At 49.2% G+C, this 27,937-nt stretch overlaps 1 protein-coding gene and 1 pseudogene across 1 annotated transcript; one reads left to right on the top strand and one right to left on the bottom strand.

Moving 5' to 3' along the window:
* FKBP6 (FKBP prolyl isomerase family member 6 (inactive)) lies at positions 1-27,910 on the bottom strand. Its single transcript, XM_059154783.1, has 9 exons — positions 27,694-27,910; positions 27,484-27,601; positions 26,946-27,035; positions 25,803-26,005; positions 24,874-24,993; positions 19,107-19,301; positions 18,870-18,979; positions 17,369-17,461; positions 1-471 (listed from the first exon to the last, which is right to left on the bottom strand). The coding sequence occupies exons 1-8, from the start codon at positions 27,748-27,750 to the stop codon at positions 17,371-17,373; spliced, it is 984 nt and encodes a 327-aa protein (XP_059010766.1). The 5' UTR covers positions 27,751-27,910; the 3' UTR covers positions 1-471; positions 17,369-17,370.
* LOC131820249 (U4 spliceosomal RNA) lies at positions 21,373-21,440 on the top strand (annotated as a pseudogene).
* Positions 27,911-27,937: the final 27 nt, after the last annotated feature.

Genomic DNA, 27,937 nt, shown 5'->3' with positions numbered 1-27,937 from the left:
CAGAGAAAGGTTTTATTTATTTACAACAATAACGCGTGTAACGTAATTCTCTCTCTCAAGCAGAAAAGCGTATAAAACATACAAAGCGATCTCTCTTTGTATTTACCCCGGGACATTACCAGCCGGAAGGGGGGCTGGGACCGGGAGAAAAGCCAAGGACTGAGTCCATTGAAAAAACAAAACAAGAAACGGCCTTTTTAAAAAAAATAGCATTTTTCTACTCATCGGTAGCTACACTTTCCCCTACTCTGTGTATGAAAACGTGAAACAGAAAACAGCAGCTGTGAAAACACACTTCGGCAGCGTCGGAGAGGAGGCAACGGCCCAGGGCTGTGTAATCCCAGCCCCGACTTCCAAGCGCGCCCCTGCCGCACGGTGTGTGCCGAGGAGTTCATTCCAGAAAGCCCCCAGTCCTGCTGATGGAGAGCTCCAGCAGCCTGGCCACTCCCGTCCGCAGGTTGCTTGAAGAATCTAGGAGTCAAACACAGCAGTTAGATGTGCGCCAGGACACAGCTGCCCAGCGCAGAGCCATCGCAACCGGGAGGTGTCCCATGCGGCACAGTCCCGAGTCCTAGAGCCAAAGTCGGCCCTGGCTGGGTCTGCGGTGACGACGCTAGATGGGACACCCCAAAATAAAAGACTAATTTTTGAACGGAGGCACAGCTTTATCCTTTATCCTTTTCTCAACTGTTCCCCAAGGAGGGACACTTCCTTAGCCACTTAAAGACGTGAAAAACACTCCCCAAAGAATCGAACACTTGTGGCAGCTGCTTTTCAGCTGGCCACCGCAAACGCGTCGCACATGCTGGGGTGGCACAAGCCGCTCGGGAGGCGAGCACACCGGGAGCCTGGACGAACCTGTCCAGGGCGGCAACGCAGCCCCAGTGGCGTCACAGGGCCAGACAGACGACACACACCGGTGCGGAGAGACGGAAGACCCCCGCTCAAGGCCTGGGGGCTGCCGCCGCGGCTGTGCTCCTCTGTTTCCTCACCTGTACCAGGGTTGGTAACACGACGCTCCCACGGCTGCTGCGGGCTGGCTGGGCAGGTGATCTGCGGGCTGGAACCTGCCGCCACCCCTGATCAGATCTGCTGACCGCCTTGCGGTCTCTGCCTGCCCCCCTCCACTGCACCCCTGCTCCCGGGCTGCCCGAAGCCACGCTCCGGAGCCACGCTCGGGCCCTGCGGCTGCAGCAGGCTGGCCCTCGACGGCCCGGGAGGCCGGCAGGGCGTTCCCAGCGCCAGTGGGAGCAGAGGGGAGGACGGACCCTTCCTGCCCCTGCGCGCAGAGTGGCGTGTCGAGAGCAGAGGAGCCCTTGCCTGTGCCCCCGGCCCCTGGGTGACCACAGCAGTAGGTGGTACAGGCCAAGGCCGGAGGGGAAGGCCAAGGCTCTCTCCTCCAGCTGTCGGTGTTGCTTCTCACTTAAATCTCGAAGCCTGTGCTGGCCTTCACCGCAAACGACAGTAGAACACGGCACCTGGGACATTCGACTTACAAATCTCAAAGTCACCACTCTTACGGAACTGGTTTCCAGCGGCATAAAGAGATGAACGCACACAAAAAGATGAGTGTTACTAGAGAGCAAGCAGGCTCCCGGGACGCAGGGTGACGCCACTGCTCTTTAACACGAAGACCTCTCTGAGGGGACATTTAGGCAGAGGGAGCCCCGAGAAGAGCGAGGCGGCGGCTCTCCAGGCTCCGGGAACGCGGATGCAGACGCCGGGAGCTGGACACGCGACTGCAGTGAGGGTGACACCTCGGCAAGCCGGGTGGCCTGGATGGGGTGAGCGAGGGGAGGGAAGGTGGACGGGGACCTGCACTGGCAGGCGGGCGCCACGTCACTGGGGCCACGGAGAACTCAGGCAGGACTTTCCGGTTTTACCCAAGCACTGCTGAAGGTTCTGAGCACAGAAACAGCTTTTACGAGAAGCAAGGGGAGCCTGGCTGCTCCTGGGGAAGAGCCCGCGGCGGCGTAAGAACAGGAGCGGGGAGAGCAGTCCCCTCTGAGCCGGGCTCTCGGGCCGTTCTGCCCAGGACCCCGGGGTGGCAGCTGCGACGCGGTGCCAGGTTCCTGGTCCAGGCCTTTGCACAATGGCAGCTTCACCCTCCACGAACCCAAGCTGCCAGCTACGTGCAACCGGTCTGAGGCCATCACGCTGGACGGACGGGCCATGTGTGGGCTCCTGTCAGCACTGCCCTGCCTGGCTGGAATGGACCCCGTGCCCACAGCAGGGGGGTATCTGCGGTTCTCGGCTGGGCAACCGGACAAGGAGAGGATGGGGGTATGACTGGGTCGGAGCCACGAGCGCCGAAACAGCCAAAGCACTTTCCTGTCCGACCCCAGCGAAGTCTTGGAGAAAACAGCAGGCTGGCCATAATCTCCCGATCGTTGGCGGGACCCCTGATGCACGCACTCCGAGACACGGCCAGCCCTGGGGCCAAGACCCATGCGACACTTCTTCTCATCACTGGCCCCTTCTGTCCAGTTTGAGGCCCAGCAGGACTTGCAGTGTTCAGGCCCAGAACCTACTGGTGAATCAACACAGAGCTCAAGCCCTAGAGACGGAAGGAGACTGACTGCCCCAGGCTCACGGAGCACAATTTAGTCATTCTACTACGAAGTCTACCTGTTTGACACAAACAAGAGTCATTCTATCGTTAAAGCGAAGGAGCTAATTCACCCTCTACAGATGTGAACCCTTTGTTCTAGGTATCGTATATGGCATTTTAAGTCCATAAACAGAAATTCTGGTACAATTACTTACGTAAAAATAAAATCTTGAAACAAATAATCATCTCTACACCCAAACAGGGCTTGAACCCACAACCCTGAGACCAAGAGTAGCAACACTCTACTGACCAAGCCGGCCGGGCGCTCTGGTACAACTATTTGGACATTTGAATAAAAAATAAAGATCTCTATCCCTACTGCAAATTAAGGATAGAAATACACTGCTAATAGCTTTAAAACTCTAACCATAAAGAAGAACTCTCAGAACACTAGAGGGACACAGACCTTTCTCACTGGATTATGGGGAAATGTAATAGACAAGCACAAGAGGAGACGCTTCCCTGCTAAGCCAACGTGAGAACCGGACGACGGGCCCCTCCCACGGGCGCGCGCACTTCCGGAACTCCAGTCCTCAGAAGGGGGGCCCCCCCGCATACCAGCACCTCGAGCTGGGTGCCGCTGGCCACCCTAGCCCACCCCGCCGGGGAGCCCTTCCGTCCGCAAAGTTGCGCTCAGGCTCATCGCACCCTCTTCTACCCGGCTCTTGGACTCCCAAGTCCAAGGTTTCCTCACACTCCTCCCTCTCAGGCATCAAGCTGCCTATTAGCCCGGGAGGAGCAGCAAATTTAGTTTCCTTCCACTTCAAACTCTCCCACTCAGTTTCAAGGTCTCTCAATATACCAGGTCCCAGAGATGCGCATTCTTAGGGAAGCAACTGTTCTTTTGTGTACGAGGACCTCTGCTGCTCTCCCCAAGCAACCAATTAAACATGCACAGTATTTCTCTCCCTGCCACATCAAAGACTCAGTATTATAAAAACATTAACAGCAGGTCAAAGGGTAAAAGAAAAAAAAGGCACGCTTATCTTTGTGACAGGAAGGCATCTGATACCAGTCACTCCGGAGAAAAGTTTTTAATAAAAGCATTTCCTTAACATGATAAAAAGACGACTATCTCACCCTGAAGTCCCCATCACGCCCACGAGCTGGGAGTGACAGTTCAATCATCGCAGCAGGGAAAGACATGAGTGCTCAGGGCTGTCACCACTAACCAATACTCTTCCAGAAGCACTAGCCCACATGCTTAGATGGGGCTCTGAGTAAATAAGAAACGCAACTGGTAGAAATACTTGGATAGGACGATCATACACCTAGAATATCCAGCGAAGCAAGTGATCAAGTAATGTCACTGACCACTGTCGAAAAACTAAAAAATTCACAGGGCTCCTCGGTGGCTCAGTGGGTTAAAACCTCTGCCTTTGCCTCAGGTCACGATCCCAGGGTCCTGGGATCCAGTCCCACATTGGGCTCTCTGTTCAGCAGGGAGCCTGCTTCCCCCTCTCTCTCTGCCTGCCTCTCTGCCTACTTGTGATCTGTCAAATAAATACAATCTTTAAAAAAAGAACTAAAAAACGGACAAAGGCATTCAGTTACACGGAAACAGGCAATATTTGTAGAAAGGACACCTGACTCTGGAAACATGTGAAAAGATGCTTGATCAGGGACATGCTACTTCCGAGACCCCCTCTCAGATGGACCACACTGGAAAAGATTAAACCTACAATAGAGAGGATAGCAAAGGTATAGGACAGACTCTCTCAGATGCTGCCAGAGGGGACGTGAATTGGTACAGCCACCAGAGGGATCGATTTAGCAACAGCAAGTTCAGTCAGGGGAGCACAGATCACGACCCAAGGACACATTTATTGTCACAGGAGACTCAGGTGTGGGGACAGGAACTATATCACCTCCTGTTACTGTCAAGAATATCGTAATATCGGGCACCCGCGTGGCTCAGTGGGTTAAGTGTTTGCGTTTGGCTCTGGTCATGATCTCAGGGTCCTGGGATGGAGCCCCATGTTGGGCTCCCTGCTCAGGTGGGAGTCTGCTTCTCCCTCTGCTTCTGCCCCTTCTCCCCTACTCATGCTCTCCGTCATGGGAAAAAAAAAATACTGTAATACCGTCCTACTAGGATGGAATGCTACTCGTTTTGTTTTTTTTTTTAAGATTTTACTCATTTGTCAGAGAGGGGGAGAGAGAGAGAGAGAGAGAGAGGGCGTGCACCACAAACAGGGTGTTGGGGCTCAGGGAGAGGGAGCAGCAGGCTTCCCACTGCAAGGAGCCTGATGTGGGGCTCGATCCCAGGACTCCGTGATCATGACCTGAGCCAAAGGCAGACGCTTAACTGACTGAGCCACCCAGGCTCCCCTAACTCACTGATTTTTAAAAATGAGGTGGTAGTTCTTTGAGTGCTAACTTAGAGATCACCGAAAATGTATTTAAATTTTATTTATGTATTTTAAGCAATCTCTATGTGCCAGATGTGCAGCTTGAACTCACATGCTGCTCTGAGAGTCAGGAACCCCCAAAATGTATTTAAACGCAGTATGGTACAAAATACAGGATCCTATTTGTATGGAAATGCATATACACCCACCTTCTCAAATATTCACAAAAAACCCTTGAGGAAGGATACATAGATAACATCAACATTGGTTACCTCAGGAGAGTGGGCTTGGGGACTAGGAGATTTATACTTCAACTTCAACCCTTTCCTTTTTTTTTTTTTTTTTTTTTAACTGTAAGCATGTGGCATTTTTATAGTTTATTTTTTAAAAAAGATTTTATTTATTGGGGCACCTGGGTGGCTCAGTGGGTTAAAGCCTCTGCCTTCAGCTCGGGTCGGGATCTCAGGATCCTGGGATCAAGCCCCACATCAAGCTCTCTGCTCGGCGGGGAGCCTGCTTCCCTCTCTCCCTCTGCCTGCCTCTCTGCCTACTTGTGATCTCTCTGTCAAATAAATAAATAAAATCTTAAAAAAAAATGGTAAAAGGTAACTTCATTTAAAATGGAACCAGAAGGCCAGAGGCTTTAAACCACTGAGTCACCCAGGTGCCCGCATTTTTATAATTTTAAGACTGACGAGAAGTTGTGGGTGTGGGGTGGGTAGGAAAAAAGCGAAGTGAGGATGGCGTAACAGTCAGATAGATAATGTGTACATAGGTAGATCGGCATGCCAGCCTTTTCTACCTTTAGGTTTGAAAATCTCCATAAGAAAAAGCTTAATAAGAATCAACTGAAAAAAGAGAAAAAAGTGTTTCCCTCTGGAGTGTGTTCCACGAAGTGACTTTCGACATAAATCCTGTGATCAATATTCATTCAGCGCAAAGCTGTTCCCAGGCACGCTGATGGCAGAGGTAACGGACAGGATCGGACGCTGCGGTCCGAGGAGGTTCAGTTAGTCGAATTTTCAAATGGGAGCCAATAAAAAGTAACAGTTGAGCATAAATGAAAAGGTATCAAAATGAAAAGGTTCACATTTTGCAAATCTGATTCCGGTAGCACACTGAGGTGCAGCCGGAGAAAGAGGTCACCTTGTCTCCAAGGCTCCGGGAAAGATAAGCCGGGACACCTACAAAGACAAAGGCCGCCAGACTCAGGCAGGGGACTCAGCCCCAGTTCCAGCGGGCCGACTCCCGCCGAATCCATGAATACTAACTCAGCAAGCGGCTGCCAAGGGGAGCAAACCCAGGCCTGGGGAAGAGGCAGCCCACGTGAAGTCGAAAGTCCAGCAAGGCCAAGATCGGTGTCTACAGTAATCGCACATAATAGCGAGCGGTAATCAAAGAAGAGTGTGAAAGTGTAACAGAGAAGCCGGCGAAGTGATGTAATCCTGAAAGCCTGAGCCGGAGGCCGCGGCGCCCAGGATGTTGATGCTGGAGACAAAGCCCTGGGGCCGGCGGGGCAGGGGGAGCAGGTTCCCACGGGTCGGGTGCCAGCCGCACCCCGTCTCCTAGCCCCATCCACGGCCCTTCCCTCGGGGGCCACCGCAGGGAACCAGGGTGAGCAACCGTCAGCCTGAAGCGGCATCCGCGAGGACTGATGGCAACAGCGGGTCTTAAAAAAACTGAGGAGAGCTTCAGATCCCTGTTCGAAAAGCCAGAGAACGGGCCGACATCGTACATAATCGATGGAAATTGACAGACCCTCTCAGGCTGTTCTCTTCACTGGGCCTGTTTCTTCAAACACGTTCCTCGGCCACTCGGAGAACCTCATCTGTGCATCTCGAGTGATTCCAGCGGAGGGCGAAGCATCGGCGAAGGAGCCCTGGCCCCTTCCAACCCCGTGACGTGCTGTCTGGCCTGGGAGGTCCTCTAGGTCATCTCTCCTGCCACCCTGCCCGGCGGCCGTTCAAAGTGGACACTCACTGCCGGGCCCTCCTTCGCCTGCCGCGCCCCCAGCCCCTGCCCCGGTTCTGGGCTCCACACCGACCCTCACTAGGCTGTCCAAGGTTGGCCTCCCCCTGGTGGCCCTCAGCAACCTGCCCCTTCCCTCGGCTACATCCGTCCACTTCTTAGTGCTGGCATGACTCCGGGTCCCTTTGGCCGCCTTCCCTACCTGCTGGGAATGCTGTCCAGCTCCCTGAGTGATTCCCCAAGCCCAGCCTTTCTAGGCTTAACCTGAGCCAGAGAGCACCCCCCTGCCCACGCTGAGCACTACCCCCCCTTAAGGGGAGCCCAGGACCCACCACACAGCCCTGCTGCCCTCCCTCTGGTGGCCACTGTCCGAGCTCACGGCCATCAGCTGCTGCAGTGCCACGGCGAAGGCCCAGGGTATGTGGTCAAAGAGGTAAAAGGTTCCACCCAGCTGCCACCTTCATTTCAAAACCAGGTTTGTATTTAATGACGCAACAGAAGCCCAAAGGGGTTAATGGACTTGGCCAGGGTCACAGCAAGGGAGTGAAGACGGAGAAGCCACATTTCCCGTTTCTCAACCCCCATAACGGGCGGTAAAGGGCACTTCCATAATCACTGATTTTGAAAATTAGAAAAAGGAGCCTAGTTATCTGCTGACACTTGATGAAGGAGACCTTGCCCACAAAGAACACAGAATCCGCTAAAGTAAACCTTAGTAGGAAGCAGGTCTGGGGCCTGTTAGAGCTGCCAAGAGAGGATGTGGAGAGAGGTAAGGAGCCAGAAAAACTCTGCCGGGGAGAATGCTTTCCCGGGAAGGGGCAGAATGAAAAGGTGCCAACCTCAGTGAGTTATTTATAGTCGCACAACAAAGGGAGGACTTCAATGATACCTCCTGAGCTGGGAGGGAAGGCATTTCACAGATACTCAAAAGATCAAGGGACTGTGTCTAACCGTTTGCCTGGGAAGCGACATGGCCCTCATCAGACAACAGGAGATGCCTGCCTGGCCCAGGTACCCTTGAGAAACTACAACTACATTCTGAGGAGGGGAAAAAAAAAAAAAAAAGGAGATTCAGAGAAAGAAAATCGGAAGAACTAATGATATACAAAATTATGAAACTACCTCTAAAGAAGCGATTATTTGTCTGGGACCCAGACAAGTCTCACTGGAGGCCTGAAATGTCTTTACAGATTCAAGAGCAGATTTGAGAGTTTCTTCTTAATCTCTTCGGGAGGAGGGGGGATCAAGTAAATTCCCCACCTGGATCCATTCCCATGCTGTGGGGAAATGATGATTTGCTCTCCGTGCTTTCCTGGCAACTGACCAGCTCGGCCCGGACACAGGAAGGCTATTTTGGAGCAAGGGAACCCTTGACCCCAGAGGACTCCGCTGGCTTCATGGCTGGCATCAGGCTCTGTGGGGCCTGCTGTTTCGTGCTCACATCAGGCCAACTCTCTGAGCCAGGACTAAATCTTGGAATTCCAGCTGCAAGAGTGTACTCCGCAGCTTCCGACTGCCGACAAAACGCTTCTTGTTTTTATTTCTTTTTCTTTTTAGTTCATTTGAGAGAGAGAGAGAGAGAGAGAGAGAGAGAAAACACGTGTACACGTGAGTGGGGGGAGAAGCAGAGGGAGAGGGAGAAGCAGACTCCGTGCTGTGTGTGGAGCCCGACATGGGGCTAGATCTCCCGACTTCTAGAAATCGAGACTTGAGCTGAAATCAAGAGTTGGACGCTTAACCCACCGAGCCACCCCAGGTGTCCCGAGACAACATTTTTTAAAAAGTCTGTTAAGATACTCTTTTCCTGAGGCTGCCCGTGCCCAAAAGGCTCAGTCCTCTTAATTCTATAGCTTAAAGGCTGCAGCTTAAGTGTGGAAAGCGGAGAAAAAGGAAGAAATTCCTAAACATTGAAGAGAAAGAGAAAAATCCACGGCCCCTGGTGGTAACACTCCAACCGAAGAAAGATGCTGAATATACTAAAAGCTTCCGATTTCATCTGGGGTTTAAATGTCAGATCCAAAGGAAATGGTCACAGTTGTTTATACATAAGCACAAAGACCTCCACAGCAAAGGGTCTAATTCTTTGAGCTTCATTCCTTCCCAAATCTGCAAAGTGGAAACAATAATTTCTCCCTCAGAAATGCTGGGGAGATCAATGGGCTTGTGACTTTCTCGAAGCACTACAGACAGAGGAGCGCTCAGTCTCTAGGAAGAACGGTAGAAAACCCTTTGCCCAGAGCACTCCTGTTCACTTGCTACAGACCTTGGCTTACTCCCACAGCTCAAACATAGGCATAATAGGAATTCCAAAAACCACACAGAAACAGCGACACAGGTAACTATGTACATACTCAAGACAGCTGGAAGTAGATATTCGAATTTACAAAACATTTAATTAACATTGTTCACGTGAAAAAGGGTTCTTACAAATCAGTACTCAAAAAGACCCAAGAGAAGAGTGGGGTTGAGCCCACTCAACCTCAGAGAGTTTGGCACAAAGAATATAGATGGCCGATAAAATCACAAGAAGCTGCTCAACTTCACCGAAATTGGAGATATATGGATTAAGATGACATAGCACTTGTACCCACTAATTCAGGGGGGAAAATCCACCTGAGGAAAAATGGGGGAGGCTACTGTAAGCTTTGGAACCCAGTGCAAAGGATCCCAGAACATTCTGTTTGGCTCCTACCTGCTCAGCCTTAAGAAGGAGGAGGGCCTCCACTGCCCTCGTATAAGGACTCCTGGCCCATTTTTTAACGGCTACATTCTTGAACTTGAATAGGCAACCAAGAAAACACCAACTTGTGGAAGCTCTACAACATGAAAAAGAGAAAGGTCAAAGCAAACAGGCAGAAAAAGAAACATTTCACAGAACAAGAGAAAAATGTACAGGGATGGTCCTTATCTTCTAGAGATACGTAGGGAAATGGGAAATCCTGTGGATGAAAGGGCAGCATCACTGGGATCCGCTTCAAATTAACCTGATCGTGCTAGGGGTGTAGAGGAAGTATGTGGGGTCGGAGATGCAAACATTGGCGTTATGCTGAGAGCTGTTATAACTGCCGGAGGACATGAAAAGATATTTCTGCAAAGAAGACATCCAGATGGACAACAGACACATGAAAAAGTGCTCCACACATCACTCGGCATCAGGGAAATACAAATCAAAACCACAGTGAGATACCACCTCCCACCAGTCAGAATGGCTAAAATTAACAAGTCAGGAAATGACAGATGTTGGCGAGGATGCGGAGAAAAGGGAACCCTCCTACCCTGTTGGTGGGCATGCAAGGTGGTGCAGCCACTCTGGAAAACAGCATGGAGGTTCCTCAAAAAATCGAAAATAGAACTACCCTACGACCCAGCAATCGCACTACTGGGTATTTATCCTAAAGATACAAACGTACTGATCCAAAGGGGCAAGTGCACCCGAATGTTTATAGCAGCAATGTCTACAATAGCCACTATGGAAAGAACCTAGATGTCCATCAACAGATGAACGGGCAAAGAAGATGTGTATAAATACAATGGAATACTATGCAGCCATCAAAAGAAATGAAATCTTGCCATTTGTGACGACGTGGATGGAACTAGAGGGTATTATGCTGAGCGAAATAAGTGAAGCAGAGAAAGACAATTATCATATGATCTCCCTGATATGAGGAAGTGGAGATGCAACGTGGGGGGCTTAGGGGGTAGAAAAAGAATCAATGAAACAAGATGGGTTCGGGAGGGAGACAAACTATAAGAGACTCTTAATCTCACAAAACAAACTGAGGGTTGTTGGGTGTCAGGGGTGTATGGAGAGGGTATTTGGGTTATGGACACTGGGGAGGGTATGTGCTATGGAGAGTGCTGTGAAGTGTGTAAACCTGGCGATTCACAGACCTGTACTCCTGGGGCTAATAATACATTATATGTTAATTAAAAAATTTAAAAAACAAAACAAAACAAAAATGAACTGCTGAATACTGAGGGAATCCTATTTTTCCACTTGTTGAAGTCTGAGATTTTTCATAATAGAAAAGTGGGGGCAGGAGGGGAATTGGGATACTATGAAAAAGGGAAATCTGAGAAGATCTTGTGGTTTCAGATACTTGATTGGCTGAAATGAACTGAAATCAACAAGAGATTTGGAAAATGAAGCATGTTTCCCTGGAGGGTGAGGGAAGGGGAGAGAAGACTTTAAGGAGACATGAAGGACCTGGAGATGCCCTGCAGAAGGTCCAACTTCCGATGAACTGGAGTCCTAGAACAAGAGGAGAGAAGGAGAAAAAAAAAAAAAGGAGGAAAATGTCATCAAAAGAAATCTGGAATTGCTTAGCTCTCAAGAACCTGAACCTCTAGAATTCAGGTGCCTAAATAAAGGACTCGAGCTTCTGGGGGCACCTGGACACACTGCTGTGAAATTCCAGAGAAGGTAAAAACAAAGAGAAATATTTTTACCAACACCCCGGTTGCTGGGGAGGAGCTCTGGGGGGAGGAGTACTGACAGGAGGGCCGTTGCAGGGAGGGGGCTGAGCGGAGTGGGGGGGGGCTGTGAGGGCTGGGTGTGGAGGGAGGCACAGTCAGAGAGTGGAGATCTTTGAAGTGGGGTCTGGGCAGGGAGAAAGGTTCTAACGGGGCCGGGGCAAATCCTAATAGGGGGACAGCTTCTAACGAGGAAGGCAGCTTTCAGCTGGAGGACAGGCTCCGAGTGCGGAGGGGGTTCTTTTCATTCTAAAGTCTACACCCAGCTCTATGTTTATAATCAAATGTGTGTTGGATGTGTAAGGAGGTGAAAAATCATATATCCAATTTTTGGCTGTTATTTGAGAATATCAGAACAAGGAAGTAAACCAGGAGAAGAGATCCAGTAGGTAGCAGATGCAACCCAGGAGAAAAAAAGAAACCCCAGAATGGCAGTGAAGTATCAGGCCTATGGGACACTCGGTACAGACAGTTACACAGAAAGGGAGATTTCCAAGAGGGAGGGCCCTGAGAAGAAAGGAAGAGTCATAGACTTAAATAAATAAATAAATAAATAAAGTGTCGTAGACTAAATGGTACCACCCAGTTTTTGAAGAGGTAAGGATAAAAGCAAATAGTTCAAAAACCAAAAACAAATGCAGTTTGAAATTGTAATTGCAAGTGCAAATTGAAATTGAAAAACGAAACTCTTAAAAAAAAAAGCATAGCAGGGCGCCTGGGTGGTTCAGTGGGTTAAGCCTCTGCCTTTGGCTCAGGTCATGATCTCAGGGTCCTGGGATGGAGCCCCGCATTGGGCTCCTTGCTCAGCGGGAAGCCTGCTTCCCACCCACCCACCCCAACCTGCCTCTCCGCCTACTTGTGATCTCTGTCAAATAAATAAATAAATAAAATCTTAAAAAAAAAAAAAAAAGAAATAATATCGTCTATCACAACAAATCAACTGAGACTAGTCCAAAACTGACAAAAAAAAAAAAAAAAAATCAAGAAATCACAATATAAACACAATATTTAGCTACATGGAATACAGAATATTTAGTTACATGGAAGAATGCCCAGGAGAAACAGAAGTTAAAATTGGATTCCTTTGGTAAATCATTTTGTATTTTTTTTTTTTTTCCCCAACTTGGTGGCTCGGGGCCAGGATTTGACTCTGGGTCTTTCACTTACTAGTTACAAAATCTCGCCAGGTGAGCCCCTTCACATGAACTTGTTTATGAAATGGAGAGGAAGCCTACGTTACACAGATGTTGAATTCACCCACATAAAACATGGAAGAGAATGTCTGACCCAGACATTGTTTAATAAATATTTTGAAAATGTTTAATAAACATTTTGATCAAAATTAAGAAAAAAATGAATCCACGCTAAGTAACGCTACCAAAACAATCTGGAAGGAAAATAAGAAAAACCAAAAGCCAACAACATTAAAACTGCAAAACTATGCCTAGGTCAGACGGCCGTGTCAGGGAGTCTTCTCAATCTTTCCACACCGACCAGTTAACCTTGTAAACTCGCCCACATTCTGCCTTCTCCAGGAAGCTTTCCCCATCGTCACTCCTGGTGTGCACCAGGATCACCTCTGACCTCCCAATTCTGCCCCCCAGCCCCCCCTTAAAGTTTCTCTTCTCCAGAACAGTTTTAGTCCCTTCTATCATTGCCCACAGGTCATCCTGCAAAGCCTTTGGCATCGTGGTCCCCCTCCAGCTAAATTCCCATCCAGCACTATAGACTCCTTCCGACAGAAGCTCCCTCCCAGCCATTCCAGATGGGAGGCCTCACGCTCCTGCCTCCCTTCTAGTCCTGCTCCCGTGCTTCCCTCCAGGCTGTCACCACCTCTCCCACACCCGCCACCTGCCAGACTTTGCCTCCAAACGCGCCCTCCCCCTGCCCGCCTTCAGCAGCTGTTCAGCATGGGCTGGGCAGAGCACATCTTTCCCCTCCTTTGATTTCTGCAGAGCGCAGCCCACATTCCCAGGACGACTGAGAAGCTGGGACAATCCCCAATCCCCAGCGGACCTCAGCTCTGAATTCCTGGTCTTCTCCCCCAGCTCGCAGGCCTGTCCCCAAGGCCCACCCTTCCTTGAGGCCAGGCTCCAAGGATGTTTTCTCTGATTAGGCGGTTTCCCTTCACGACACTCCCCGGGTGCTCTGGGAGTCCACGGATCACCCCGTCCTCCCCAGGAGAGCTCCCCGTGCAGACCAGAACCGCAGGGGCAGGACTGGACTGCTCCGGGCCACCGCTACCCACCACGGAGCCTGAAAACAGTCCGCCGGCAAGAGGCACTTCGAGCAGCAGCGAGGAGTGGAGAAGGGCCACCGGTGGCCTTCGCCAGCTAGGAGTCGCACTGGGTCCTTTCTGAACCAACACCTTCGCTCTGGATCCAGATCTGTCCTGCTTCCTTTCCCTGAGTCCTTTTTCTAATGCTAAGCAGAGATGGGAGTGGCCGTCCTCTGTAAGCTGGCGACTCCCTACGGTGGCATGTAGGAGCAGGAAGGACCAGGAAGGTCACTCATCACACAGTCACCCAACTCCAAGGGGCCTCTGGCTCTGCTCAGACAGACCCTAACAGGAAGCCCCAACTCCCAGGACCACCCATGTTCCCGCAGGACCGTGGAAAGGCCTGGCCCGGGAGCAGATGCTTCCAACAGGGCCTTCTTCAAAAAGTCAGTCAAAAGCAGCAGCTTTCCCAAGTGGGCTCCCCATGCTGGAGGAACCTAATGACATGGCAGGTAGGGCGAGAAAGTAAATCTTTCATGGGAAGCCAAATTCTGTCTTCCTGTTGGAAGTCCACTTATGGTCCTGTCCTTCGGCGGCGACAGAATGAACGCGTCTATTTCAGGTCAACCCTTTAAACAGCTGAAAACCACGACAGCGCTCACTTTACATCTGTTTTCCAGACACAATATAAGCACGGCGAGGCTCTTAGATGCCGGCATGTTAGGTCGGGAAGGACACACTCAAACTCGAACCAAGTGAGCAGTGAAAAGTACAGAAACCGAGTTAGGAAAACGGAAAGTTGGAACACTGTTAGCACTGAGCGTTTCCAACCACGCCGCCACCGGTTATGAAAGCTCTTCGGTGCCCCTGATGGAACCAGCAGTATTGGGGATAGAGCGACGAAGGTCTTAGCCAAGTGGACGGTTAGGAAGTGCCTATTTACGGAAGGTCTGACCGAGGGCACTACGACCCCGAGCCCTGATCGCGACCCCAAGGCCGCTGCAGGAACAGCTTACGCAGCCGGAGCCTGCGGTTTGCCATCAGCCTTCAGCTCTCCCCGCACGCGCGCGTTGAAAGGCTGACTTCCAGCCTGACGTCGTAGCTCGCGTGTGTGTTTGACCTGCCCTCTGCAAATCCACACGAAGGGAGGGGACGGCGCCGTGGAAGCCGGGACGAGTCTGCTCCTTGGCACCACTGAGCTCCCCGCAGAGCAGGAGCCACGGGATTCCTCCCTCGACTCCCCCGTTCCCTCGAGAGCGAGAGCGAGCCGGGAGTTCACCAGCACTGAGCACTGCTACATGCCCTTGCTGGGCGCCTGCCCTTTTATCTGCCCCTCCTCTTCCTCCCCTTGCTCTCTGGGACAAGCGGCCCTCTTGTCATCGCTCCCCACATCCCTACTCTGTGCTGCTAGGAAGGGGCGCCCCCCATGGGACTCTATGCACCCCAAGGGGCCAGAGTCCTGCTCTGGGATTTTCAAGCTGGAGCCCTGGTGGGTACAGGAAGAAGAGGGAGGTATGGGGTAGGGGAGTGTTTGGTCTCAAATAGGAAGGCTGTGGAAGGGTCCCCTGGGCACGCTTTATGGAGGGAGAGCATGTGGCAGACACGGGACGAGGGCCTCGAGGCCTTCAGAGCTTCAGGTCTCTACCCACCCAAGACCTCGGTCTTCAACAGCTCCGATTCTGCGAGTTCCCCCAAATCCCTTCCGCGAATCTCTTTCTTAGCCAATGCTAGCCGAAGACAGGTTTCTGTCCCTGGCAAGGGCGAGTGTCCTGACAGCCAATACGAGAGGCAGCCTGGAGGATGTGGTTTCAAAGAGGCTGGTCTAGCATTTCGGCTATTTTAGACTTGATCCAACCAACACTTACTGAGTGCCCGTCATGTGCTGGGCACGGTTTCAGATGCCAGAAAATACAAAGCCTTGTACTTGGCCTCTGATCCCAAAAAACGTAGTCTGCTACGACCAGGAGCTTCCAGAATGTTAACTGAGAGAATGCTCATGCCACCAGAAGGATAGACTCTCAGAAGACAGATCACGGGGATTTAACATCTTGAAAAGAACAAATTTTGTCAAGACTAGGTTGGTCGAAAAAAATCTGAAAATTTGTACGTTTTAAGTGACGGACTAGTCACAAGTACAACAGAAAAAGGGTGTAGAAGAGAGAACACCAAAGACCCAGAGGCCAAAATGTGTTAAAATCTCAACAGCAGGAGCGCCTGGGTGGCTCAGTGGGTTAAAGCCTCTGCCTTCAGCTCAAGTCATGATCTCAGGGTCCTGGGATCGAGCCCCGCATTGGGCTCTCTGCTCAGCGGGGAGCCTGCTTCCCCCTCTCTCTGTCTCTGCCTGCCTCTCTGCCCACTTGTGATCTCTATCAAATAAATAAATAAAATCTTAAAAGAGTTAAAAAAAAATCTCAACAGCAGGAGTAGAATACTAACGGCTCTTTTAGACCCAAACATAGTCATTGATAACTTGACAAGACACTCGAGACGTAGGAATATCTGGGAAACCATCTAACAACTCATCAGGTCCCAAGGCCTTAGAGACACAGACAGCCGGGGGCGGGGTGAGGGGAGCGTAGAGACGGCAAGCAGCAGCTGCCCCACGGACTTTCCCAGATCTGTTTCCAGGACGGACCCTGGAAGAACTGGGTGTTCGCTAAACGGCAGAACATGTCTGATGACAGTCCAAAATGTCTGGTAGAAAGCCAGCAAGCACCCCTTCCTGTCGCACGTCAACAGCAGCCAAACAGGAGAAGTCCTCTGGCTCCTGTCTCCGTTCAGAAGACCTACAAATACTCCCATGTCCCTGAAAGACCTGAAGGCCAAGGTCACAGGGTCAGAGTCTGTGATAAAGGCAACACCGACTTCTGATACGGACTGCCTGTTTTCGACAGGGCCGAGAACTGCGGTTTTTGGAACACTTGTGAAAACGTCTGGGATGAATGGGCCTTTTCACGGCCGCCTTCTCTCAAACCTCTTTTGTTGAGAGATATAAGTGGCAACAAAGAGGAGACTTACTGCCACGGGCCCATTTGGCAGCTGTTTCTTTGTTGCTCCTTGTTTAACTTCTCTCAAGAGAGCAGAGTTATCGACCCAGCTAAGCAGGTGTTTAAGGCAGGTGATTTTGTCTCCACTAATTTTCTTAAGTAATAGTAAACCAGACTAGAGAGTCCACTCATGAACTCCCAGGGAAACCTTAACCCTGTGCCCGCTAGACCGCTGGGCGTCTGCTGCTGCGGGAAGGTTCGGTTCTGCTCTCCGGGGGGCTCTAATATCTTCCGATCTCTCGTACTCACAGTAAGCAGAACTTAAGAGTCCCAGCCCATTCCTGCCCCTGGACATCTGGACTTTTGTCCTTGTTAACAAGTGTTAGTTGTAAAGTGATGTTGGAGGCTCCCAGATAAACCATCCCCTTAATGACTATATTCACAGGTTCATGTTCTAAGCTCTCTTGAGGGAGAGGTTACCATAAAACAAGGGAAGCACTTTTTAATTTTAAAGCTTAAGACCTCCTACACCTATCCATTTAAAGGCCAACTCTGGGGGAACTTTCCAGTCTTCTCCCTGATCACCTTCACGAGAAGGCCCTCCACATGGTCACTGTGCCATGAGCCACCGCCAGGAACTTTCTACTCCCATCTACGGTCAGTTGTAGACAGCCACTATTCCCTGGTGGGCCTAGCAGAGCAACGATCCTTCCATACATTGGACAAAACCCCGAAGCCTTTAATGCTTCAGCCCCTTGATTACCTTTAAGTCTCTCCTACTATAGAGCCATTATCGTCAGGAGCAAACATTCGGTGACACATCTCTTTCTCTTTATCTGTGTAGTCCTTGTAAGAGCTGGAGACGGAAATACACGCTAGTTAGAGAACGTCTGTCTTTGCAGGAGGTGACATCTGGTGGCTGGAACACCGCCCTCCGGGCCAGAGAGGCTGAAAATTCAGCAATCTGAAGTGAAAATTCACTTCAATCTGAAAATTCAGACTGAAGTGAATCGGGAGGGGAAGGAAGGCGTGCTGGAGAGGCGGGGAGACCCCGGGCTCCCCGCAGAGGGGACAGTCATAGCCAACCTCTACCTCGAGGCTGTTCAAGAAGCCCTTGGACGAAAAGCCCATGATCTGGGAAGACTGCAGCCTTAAAGGCTGGGAGCCACTGTGAGGCCTGCCGGGCTCGGTGTCTTGCCAAGTGGCCTCATGTTCCGTGGCCTTGAACTTATCTTGAGATTTCTTTGCTACAGAATGGTCAGATTCCCAAATTTCTACATCTAACTTACAAGCATCCTGGCAGGACGCCTCTTTGTTCTTTCTGGCACCCTAGGTGGGACCGACAGGACACTTTTAAAAGCCAGCAAAGGGGAATGTCTGGCTGGCTCAGTTAGTAGAGCATGGAGCTCTGACTGCGGGGTTGAAAGTCTGAGCCCCACAATGGGTATGGAGATTACTTAAAAATAAGACATTTTTAAAAATAAAAAAAATCGTTTTGGTTAAAAGAAAAAAAAAAACAGAAAAGAAATTGCTGGACAGCCTTAAAAGGCCTGAAATATATCAAATGGATGTAAATATAAGAGGTACACACTCCTGAGACTTTTTTAGCATCAAAAGCGTTAACTAGCAATCTAGAGTAAACGTTGAATGTCAACAGGTGGCATACAGGACAGCAAAACACGTAAAAAGACAGTGGATAGATTATGAGCTGTTGGAATTACGGACAACTATTTATGGGCCGATATAATCGTTGTAGAAAATTTTGAAGACAATGTCAATAACCACAAAGTGTTGTGTGACTGAAACACTGGTACAGAGCCTACTTGTGTGACAGGAAAGTCACCCTGGGGGTAGGAGTCAGACCTCAAGGAGCCACTGTAGACCCAACAGGATCTGCAGGGCACCTTTCTGGCGTCTGCTCAGAACAGTGGTTTTCAGTTGACGGTAAGCAGGGAAGAGTGGTGGCAGAACAAGGCCCTTCTTAAAAATTACTCCGGCCCAGCTGTTTTCGGGTGCTTACTCTGGGGGTAGAAAGTGGGGAACAGGGAGAAGGGAAATGATTCAGACTTGAGTGGAGGACTGCCCCACGCCCCCCCTCCCCATGAAGCTGCTGGTTGAGCACTTCCCAAAGCCAGCTCTAGGGGGCGCTGCCTCCTAACACACGCTGGGCAGCGCTCACAATCGGTCCTTTACTAGGCGGAGAGACCAGAACCCCAGGCGGGGCAGGAGCCTCTTGGGTTTGTGCTCCTGCAAACGGGGCTCACCTGGCCAGTTTCTTCAGCTCATTGTTGATATCGTGATTGAAGGGCTGTTCCTTCTGGGCTCGGACTAGAAAATCCCGGGCCTTCTGATACTCGGTCATGAGGAGACAGGCCTGTCCAAGGATAGAGTTTTACAAATACACTTGGTGAGGAAAGACAGCATTTCCCCAGGGCCCAAGTTCAACACCGCTGCTATCCTTTCTCGGGCATTTGTTCTCAAGTCCCTGGCCTCCGGCACACCTGTCCACACCGGAAGAGGGCCTTAGCATTCTTCTGGTCAATGATCAGAGCTTGTTCTCCATAGCGCAAGGCCGTGGTAGGCCGCTCCAACTTCAGGTATGTTAAGGACAGGTTAAGAAGAACCAGAAGCTTGGCTGCTGACACCAGGTGCTGCTCTCTGGGGGGTGCTGATCGTCGGTGGAGAAGCAGCAAGGCCTGTGGAGAGGGAAGACAGGTGGTCAAGGGGAAGCTCATAATCTTATTATCGAAAGCCCGAAGAATTCAGAAAAAGAGTATCAGAGGTAAAAAAGAAAAAAATGAGCTCAACACGTTGAAGGACACACTATTGATACATGAGAATTAGTTGTAGGTCTATATTCTAGCCATAAAACAATCCAAAAATGAAGAAAACCACTGCATTTACAATAGCATGAAGTCACAATAAATTCAAAGTGCAAGAACAGTATATTGAAAACTACGAAGTATTGTTGACGAAATTTAAGAGGATATAAATAAATGGAAATATATCCCATGTTCATAGGTCAAAGAACTTAATACAGTTAATGCAGTATTTCCCAACTGATCTACAGATTCAAAGCAATCACTACCAAAATTTCAACAGCCTTTTTTGCAGAAATGGTCAAGCTGACCTGAAAAGTCACATGCAAATTTAAGGAATGCCAAGTAGCCAAAACAATATTTTAAAAAGAGAAAATGGAAGACTCGCACTTTCAAATTTCAAAGCTTACGACAAAGCTACAGCAGCAAAGCTGGCGTGGTAATAGCGGAAGGACACACACAGATCAAGAGAATAGAACTGACCGTGCAGACTGAGCCTCTACTTCTGTAGTCAACTGATTTTTAACAAGGGGACCAACCCCATTCAACAGGGAAAGAGTAGTCTTTTCAAAAAAAGGTTCTGGGGGTGGCGCCTGAGTGGCTTAGTCATCAAGCTTCTGCCTTTGGCTCAGGTCATGATCCCAGGGTCCTGGGATCCAGTCCAGCATCCTGGGATCCAGTCCTGGGCTCCAGGCTCCCTGCTTGGGGGGAAGCCTGCTTCTCCCTCTCCCACTCTCCCCGCTTGTGTTCCCTCTCCCGCTGTGTCTCTCTCTGTCAAATAAATAAATAAAATCTTTTTAAAAAGGGAGAAAAAAGGTGCGGGACAACTGGATGTCAACATGCAGAAGAGTGAGGTTGGGTTCCCACTTCAAGCTACATACAAAAGTCTATAAAATGGATCATAGACCTAAATGTAGAGCTAAACTGTAAGATTTAAAAGAGAAAGTTAAGTGTAAATCTTCAGGACTTTGGACTAGACAATGGTTTCTTAGACATTATGTAAAAAGCACAAATCACCAAAAGAATAGATAAACCAGACTTCAGAAGTAAAAACTTTTGTATTTCAAAGGACACTATAAAGAAAACAAAGAAAATGAACAAAAATCAGTATAGCCATTGCTTACTGGTTTAAGCTGATAATATAATTAATGGCTTACTGCTGTTATTACCTGTAACCACAGGTAATTCAGTGTATTTTTGTTTTAAAGATTTTATTTATTTATTTGACAGAGAGAGATCACAAGTAGGCAGAGAGGCAGGCAGAGAGAGAGGAGGAAGCAGGCTTCCTGCAAAGCAGAGAGCCTGATGCAGGGCTCGATCCCAGGACCCAGAGATCATGACCTGAGTTGAAGGTGGAGGCTTAACCCACTGAACCACCCAAGTGCCCCAATTCTGTGTTGTTTAATAAAAAGACGTTCATACATTCCTGAAAAGAAAAAGATTGTGAAGACACAACTCAAAGAATGGGAGAAAATATTTGTAAATCCTGTTTAAAAAACCCTAGTATTCAGACAATATAAAGAAACTTTTGTAAGAATAAAAAGACAGAAAATCCAATTAAAAATGGGTGAAGACTATGAACATTTCTCCCAAGACGACATATAAATATCCAATCAACACACGAGTTATCGGGAACCGCCAGTCAAACTTAACGAGATGCCACCTCGCACCCACTCAGGATGGCTTTAACTTGAAAGATGGAAAGTAAGTGTCAGTGAGGGTGTGGAGTAGCTGGAACCGTTGTATTGTTCGTGGGAACGTGAAGCGTCGCAGGCGCTATGGAAAACAGGTTGGCGGTATTTCAGCAAGTTAAATGGAGGAGTTACCACATGACCCGGCACCTGCACTGCTAGGTACAAACAAGAAAAATGAAAACCCAAGTCTACACAAGAACTTGCACACTGGTGTAAAAGGCAACATTATTCACGATAGCCAGAAAGACGAAACGAGCTTTGCGCAGTGGCAGTATTGTAGCCAATGAGGTTTATCCGAGGCGCCATTATTGCTAATTGAAAGGCGAAATGAGCCAAATGCGCACGAATGGTTGAACAAAACCCGGTACGATCCACACAGTGTACCGCTCAGCCTTAAGATGAATGAAATTTGATAGATGCTACGACACGGATGAACCCTGAGAACATCCCGCTAACTGAGAGACGCCAGTCACAATAGGACAAATACTGTAGGATTCCACTTAGATCAGTACCCACGGAAGACAGACAGATTCCTGGAGGCACGAAAGAGAATAAAGATTGTGGGGCTGGGGGAGCAGGGAGAACAGGCAGCTAATGTGTAACGGCTGAATGATGTTAGGGATGGAGGAAAATGTTCCAGAAATGAGTAGCAGTGGCGGTCACGTAACACTGAATGCACTTAGTGCCACTGGACTGTGTACCTGAAGATAATTAAAATGATACATTTTAGGGTCTGCACATTTTTACCAAAGTTAAAAGGTAAAAATTTTTAAGACAGAAGGAAGGACGAATACACATGGCAAATGGATGAACCCTGAGAATATTCTGCCGACCGAAAGGAACCAGGCACAGAGCATCACATATTTGATTGCTCTATTTACGTAAAATATCCAGGAATAAGCAAAAGCACAGAAACCGGAAGTAAAACGGGCTACGGGGTGTGATGGGGGAATGGAATGTAACTGCCCACGGGTACAGGGTTTTTGTTTTGTTCTGTTTTGTTTTCTGAGGTGATGAACTGATCTGGAATCAGACCGTGTTGATAGATGCGCGACCTTATGAATACATGGAAAACCACTCACCTGTATGTTTTAAAAAAGTGTGAATTTAGAAAAGCACAATCCAACAAGAACGAAGAACCAGAGGATTGGTAACACACCAGCACATCAGTACAGACGGCAGAGTCCTGACCGCAGAACCGAGGGCCGCATACGAGGGGCTGGCCGCCAGCTCAGGGCCGAGGGAACAGACAGAACCAGTGGTCCGAGCTGGCAGACAAGAGGGGCTGAGAAAGAGAAGACAAAAAGATGGACACTGAGAGTCAAAAAAGGGAAGCAGAAGCTCAATCCAGATGGCCTACCAATTACCGAAGAGTCCCCAAAACGAAAAGACAGAAACAAGGACAAATTACCAAAGAAACAGCTCAAGAAAGTTTCCCGGAACAGAAGACAAGTTTTCTGAATGAAATGGCACGCCTGGGGCTCAATACGACAGCTTTTCAAACACACACACAACCCGCTGTAAGACTGAATAACCCCAGAGGAAAAAAAATCCTTAAATCTTTACAGAGAAAGAAAAGAGAAGGTCACATAGAAAGGGACAGGAACCTAAATGATAACAGACTTCTTGACAACAACTGCAAAAGCTAAAATCAAACAATATTCTTCAAAATCTGAATGCTAGAATTCTATACTCAGTTATGCTAACTGTTAAATGGGTGTTAAGTACAAGAATATTTTTAGAAATGAAAGAATATACTTATTCTATCGCCACAAGGGGTAAGTGGAAAAAAGCAACAGGAAGTCCGCAAAGAGAATCCCAGGGCAGCCCAGGACAAGAACTCTGGACCAGAATGCCGGACAGCAGAGGGAAAACACTAGTGAAAACCAGAGATCCACATTCCAGAATGAGAAGTAGAAAAAGTTAAAAACAGCAACTAAAGCGTGTCGAGTATCAACTCACAATGCCAGAAAAAGCCACAAACAGACTTAAAGAGGGCCTGGGAAATAGGCCTATTGAAGGGAGGACTGAACAGGTCTTTACCCCTGGGAAGTTTTGTCCCCTCCGTGTGAGCAGGCTCTGACTCAAGAAACCTTACAATATGAATAGTATCTGCGATTCAAGCTGACCGTGAACCCAAGGCCTGTACCCTTCATGTTTAGGACCTTGACTCTGTCAGCATTCTGAAGGACAACACACTCACGCACTTTCCCGTCTGCCTCTTGAGCATATGCAGAGAAACCAAACGAGGCAGATACCACGAGACACCCACCCCAAACCCCAACTCCCTCCTCCTCTAGCAGACCTCAAGTTCGTTCACAGCGGTGGGTATACAAATTAAACTAATATTTCCCAGATTCCCACACAGTTACTGGGGTCCACTGAATATGGATCCGGCCAATGATAGAGAAAAGGAAATCACGAGGTGGGGGTACTTCTGGAAAGCTCTTAATATAAATATACCAGACTCCTCTCCCTTCCCTTTCTCCTGCCTGGGTGACCCCGTGATGCTACAGGTTGAAACACCACCTTGGGGTAAAAAAAGGACCTGTTTAAGGGTAGTAAAACAGAAAGAAGGAACCTGATCCTTTATGGCTTTGTTGAACTGACCTACCAGCCTCGGACTGCCTCCCTTCCCATTCAAAATTTAAATTATGGGTTCTTTTCATTACATAATTAACTTTAAGCAAAATGCGAGCTTCGGAGCAGGGGAGGGGCCAAGAGAGAGACTCTTAAGCAGGCTCCACACCCCACGCACCACCCCGATGCAGGGCTCGATCTCATGACCCTGAGATCATGACCTGAACTGAACCAACAGTGGGATGCGTAACTGACTGAGCCACCCAGGCACCCCTAAATCTGGTTTAAAGTACAGTTTTTCAAGATTCTGTTGCTTGCAGTTGAATGCAAATCCTGAATGAATTAGGCTTACCTCACAAATGACACAAAGCCAGAACGATCCTAGACTCTAAACTCAGTCCTTATGGCCTCTAGAATCTACGGGAGAGTTTGGAATACAGAAAATTCTCAGATTTGGTGAGTGAGTTACAAAGCAAACAGCGAATTCCTGTCAGCATAACCTATGCAAGGAGCCAAACCACACTCAGAAGCCTGGTGGGAATGGAGTCACTTCAGAGCTAGAAAAATCTCCACAGTCAGAGTGACAGGAAATGACGATGGCAAATGGGACGGAAAATCAGTTGGTGGAGGACCTAATCCCGGAATAAGAACTTTTAAAGACTTTCTACTGTAATACACGCAGGTAATGACAAAAACAAGTGAAAAGTTCAACAAACTTTCACCGTCTGAGCACACCCATGTGACCACATCCAAACACAAACACGGCACACAAACACAAATCCCGTGTCTCCTCTCCTGGTCATTATCCCCGGCAGAAAGATTTTGTAATGAGATTTTGCTTTCTTTCTTTCTTTTCTATCTCTTTTTTTTTTTTTTTTTAAAGATTTTATTTATTTATTTGACAGGCAGAGATCACAAGTAGGCAGAGAGGCAGGCAGAGAGAGAGGAGGAAGCAGGCTCTCCACTGAGCAGAGAGCCCGACGTGGGGCTCGATCCCAGGCCCCTGAGATCATGATCCAAGCTGAAGGCAGAGGCTTTAACCCCCTGAGCCACCCAGGCGTCCCTGTAATGAGATTTTTCTTAAGGACTGCATGTGAAGAACAGAGACAAACAAGAACTTTCCCCCGAAAAGAGCACGTCCCGGGTCTACATTCATACTTGGAAGGCACCCTTACCCGCTTGTACCTCACTTTGGCATCATAGAACCGATTCTGGCGGAAAAGGTAGTTGCCAAACTCCCGCTCAGTAGCTGCCACTTTTAAGACCTTCTGAAGTGGAAACTCATCTTGTTGCTCCTGAGGACCAAAGACAAGGACACCGAGCAAGGAAACGGAAAGCCACGATAGCACGACGAGAGTGCTAGTACCGCTGTCAGTTTCCCTCCTTCCCATCACGCACTTTGGTTCAGGGCCGTCGGTGAGCCAAGCCCTGGGCCTGGTGCCCGTGCAGATGTCATCTCTGTGGCTCCCAGCAAAAGCTAATGGGATTTATTTCTACTTTATTACTACATTGTGTATGCAAGGACCAAAAAAGTGGTCTGGTTCTTTAGTCCTCCTAGAGATACTCCCTCAAAAAACATTGTCTTGTGGAATTAGAAACTGACAGAACTCGCCAAGCATGGAAAGCAGGTCTCACAACAACCATTTATCCAATGCATTTCGCCTGCCCGAGGCCCTGCTGGTCTTCCTGGCCACAGTGCTGTACGCTGGGTACTGGTCAATCACCCACAGAGCCTCTTTTCAAACACGGTGTCCTGGCCTTGTCCCTGACTGAGGATTCCCAATCAGTAGACCCCAGGTGGGCCTCAGACAAATGGTCACGGTCCTACAGGGAGAACCAGGCAAAGGGTGACTAAAAGATCACCTCAGACTGCTGGTCCAGAACAAACCCAAGGGTGGGCCTCGGCTTGGAACATCTGCCCATACATCATAGCTATTACTAAGATGGACATGTACGGGGAAGGAGGGGAACCCTCCCCCCACCGCCACTGCCACCACCACACACGGGGTAGAACGCGGGGCAGAGCATCACCATCACAGAAAGGTTTTACCAAAACCAAACCCATTCTCTAGTCAAGTATGGACACCCACGCTCCAGAACTTACAGCTGAAAGGGCACAAAACTTGTCTGACTCTGCAGAGTCCAGGAAGTCAAGCAGCTCGATCTCAAACAGGACAGTGGTGTTTGGGGGGATCAAGGGAGGGCAGCCCATGGTTCCATAGGCATAGGTTGGTTTGAACAGAAACCTGGCCAGCTCGCCTCTTCGCATGCTCAGAAGGCCCAGCTCCATGCCCCAGAGTGTAATATCTGAAAGAGACAAAGATTTTGAAGTTCGCCCAGCCTCCTGATTTACTGTTGCCAATTTCTTCCCCCTTCAAGTCCAGATCTTCCCACATCATACTCCAAAACTTCCACACGATGGTCCTGATCACTTCTCAGTTTCTTTCCCACTGTCCCCAAACTCAAACTTCTCTGGGCTCTGCAACAGTCTGGCCACTGTTCTTCCTGCAAGGAAGTTCCTGCTTCCTCACCCCAGGCCCAGCTTCCATCCTGATTGGACTCTTACTCAAACTCCAAGGCTCACTTTAAATGCCCCCTCCTCCATAAAGCCTTCCCTGATCTTCCCAGATGGACTTAATTATGCCTTCCTTAAGCACTCCCACAACACTACTTAAACCTCCCCAGACTTCACCTGATTCTGTGAAAGTGCTCTAACTTCACCGCCACCCTAGCGGAGATGTTTTAATCATCTGAGTACATCTTCTCTTTTCAGCATGTGTTACGAATACTAAGTCCCCCATAAACATTGTTAACAAATAAACATACCCTTTCATTCTCAGGATGCAAAGGTGAACTTGCCAGGTAAACCATTTCCAGAATATCTTGACCTCATCGGGAAATGTGTAGGAGAACGAGGCTGGTTTAGCAAAACCCAGCCTCTAAAAAACCAAGTCAAAGACTCCATGCTCTGAAGAGCTTCCCCAAAAGAATCCCTGCTTTTTCGGGCACCCGGGTGGCTCAGTGCGTTAAAGCCTCTGCCTTTGGCTCAGGTCATGATTTCATGATCCTGGGATCTAGAGCCCCGCATAGGGCTTTCTGCTCAGCGGGGAGCCTGCTTCCCTTCCTCTCCCTCTGCCTACTTGTGATCTGTGTCTTTGTCTTTCAAATAAATAAGTAAAATCTTAAAAAAAAAAAAAAAGAAAAAGATAAAGAACCCCTGCTTTTCCAGCTGCTCATCTCAACTTACCCTCTCCAAGTTTCATCAACCGAGGAGTTTTCCTAAAACAATTAGAATCAAAAGGCTTGTCCATATGCTCCAGATATCCAGAATATTTCACTAAAACAGAAAAAACAATACAAGCAAAAGAAACCAAGCATGCACAACTCTACGTCAACTCACAGTTACCGCCCCCCCCCCCCCAAAAAAAAAAAACCCAAAAAACAAAACAAAACAAAAAACGACAAAAAAGCACGATGGGATTCAATGCGTTCAAACCATCTCCCACCCTGATAGGACAAATCTGCTCAACTTTCCCACGCCTGCCCTTTGGCTGTTTCAAGATCTTGGCTGGTGAGCCTCAATGACCCTTATTTATAGTGGCCTCATGCAAAGGGGAGAGGGCTTCCCTTGCTTTCCTTTAATAACAAGAATTTTAACAAACAAGTGGGTTCTACCTTTTTTTTTTTTTTTAAACATCACCTTCCCTGCCCACCTCCGGAGGTAAGGTGCAAAACACGCTTAAGGACCGATCCTTTCGCGTCGCCAGCTGGGAGGCAGACGGTACCTAGCACGGAAGCATCGGGGGTCACCAGCTCTCCCGCACCCTCTCGGATGACGTCCTTCAGCACGCCCCGGTCCCCGGAAATGTCCAGCATCCTCCGACCTAATCTCTGGTACGCCGACTTGCGGGGACAAACACAAACCTCAGAGCCCCCGGCTGGCACCCCGACCCCGGCACCCCACGTCCGTGACTGCGCAGCGCGAAGTCTCTCACCTGGTCAGATGCCTGGTCCCCGCGCAGGACTCCCGGGTTCCGCGCGCTCCCCCCCATCGTCACGTGGCCAGCCGAGGGCACGAGCCCTCAACCCCCGCGCCCTCTCCCCGGCGGTGGCCCAGCCACCCCTTTATACCAGCCCGTCTCACGAGGATCGCTTTGTGCCAACGGTCACCAACGGCCGTGGGGCCTGCAGAGGTTCACCTGAGCACGTGGCGGCGGGGACTTCCGCGCGCAGGATGGG

The sequence above is a fragment of the Mustela lutreola genome, chromosome 17 (genome assembly GCF_030435805.1).
Source record: "Mustela lutreola isolate mMusLut2 chromosome 17, mMusLut2.pri, whole genome shotgun sequence".
Taxonomy (NCBI): Eukaryota; Metazoa; Chordata; class Mammalia; order Carnivora; family Mustelidae; genus Mustela; species Mustela lutreola.
The sequence above is the reverse complement of the archived record's forward strand: the minus strand, read 5'-3'. Positions and strand labels throughout refer to the sequence as shown.

Excerpts from the sequence above, each read along its gene's own strand:
- FKBP6 (XM_059154783.1), bottom strand. The coding sequence starts at position 27,750 with ATGGGGGGGAGCGCGCGGAACCCGGGAGTCCTGCGCGGGGACCAGGCA. Across the intron at positions 26,006-26,945 it reads GTTGATGAAACTTGGAGAGG|ATATTACACTCTGGGGCATG; the intron begins GTAAGTTGAGAT and ends TGTCTCTTTCAG. Across the intron at positions 18,980-19,106 it reads CCCTCTTCCGGTGTGGACAG|GCCTGTCTCCTCATGACCGA; the intron begins GTGTGCCGGAGG and ends ATCCTTGGACAG.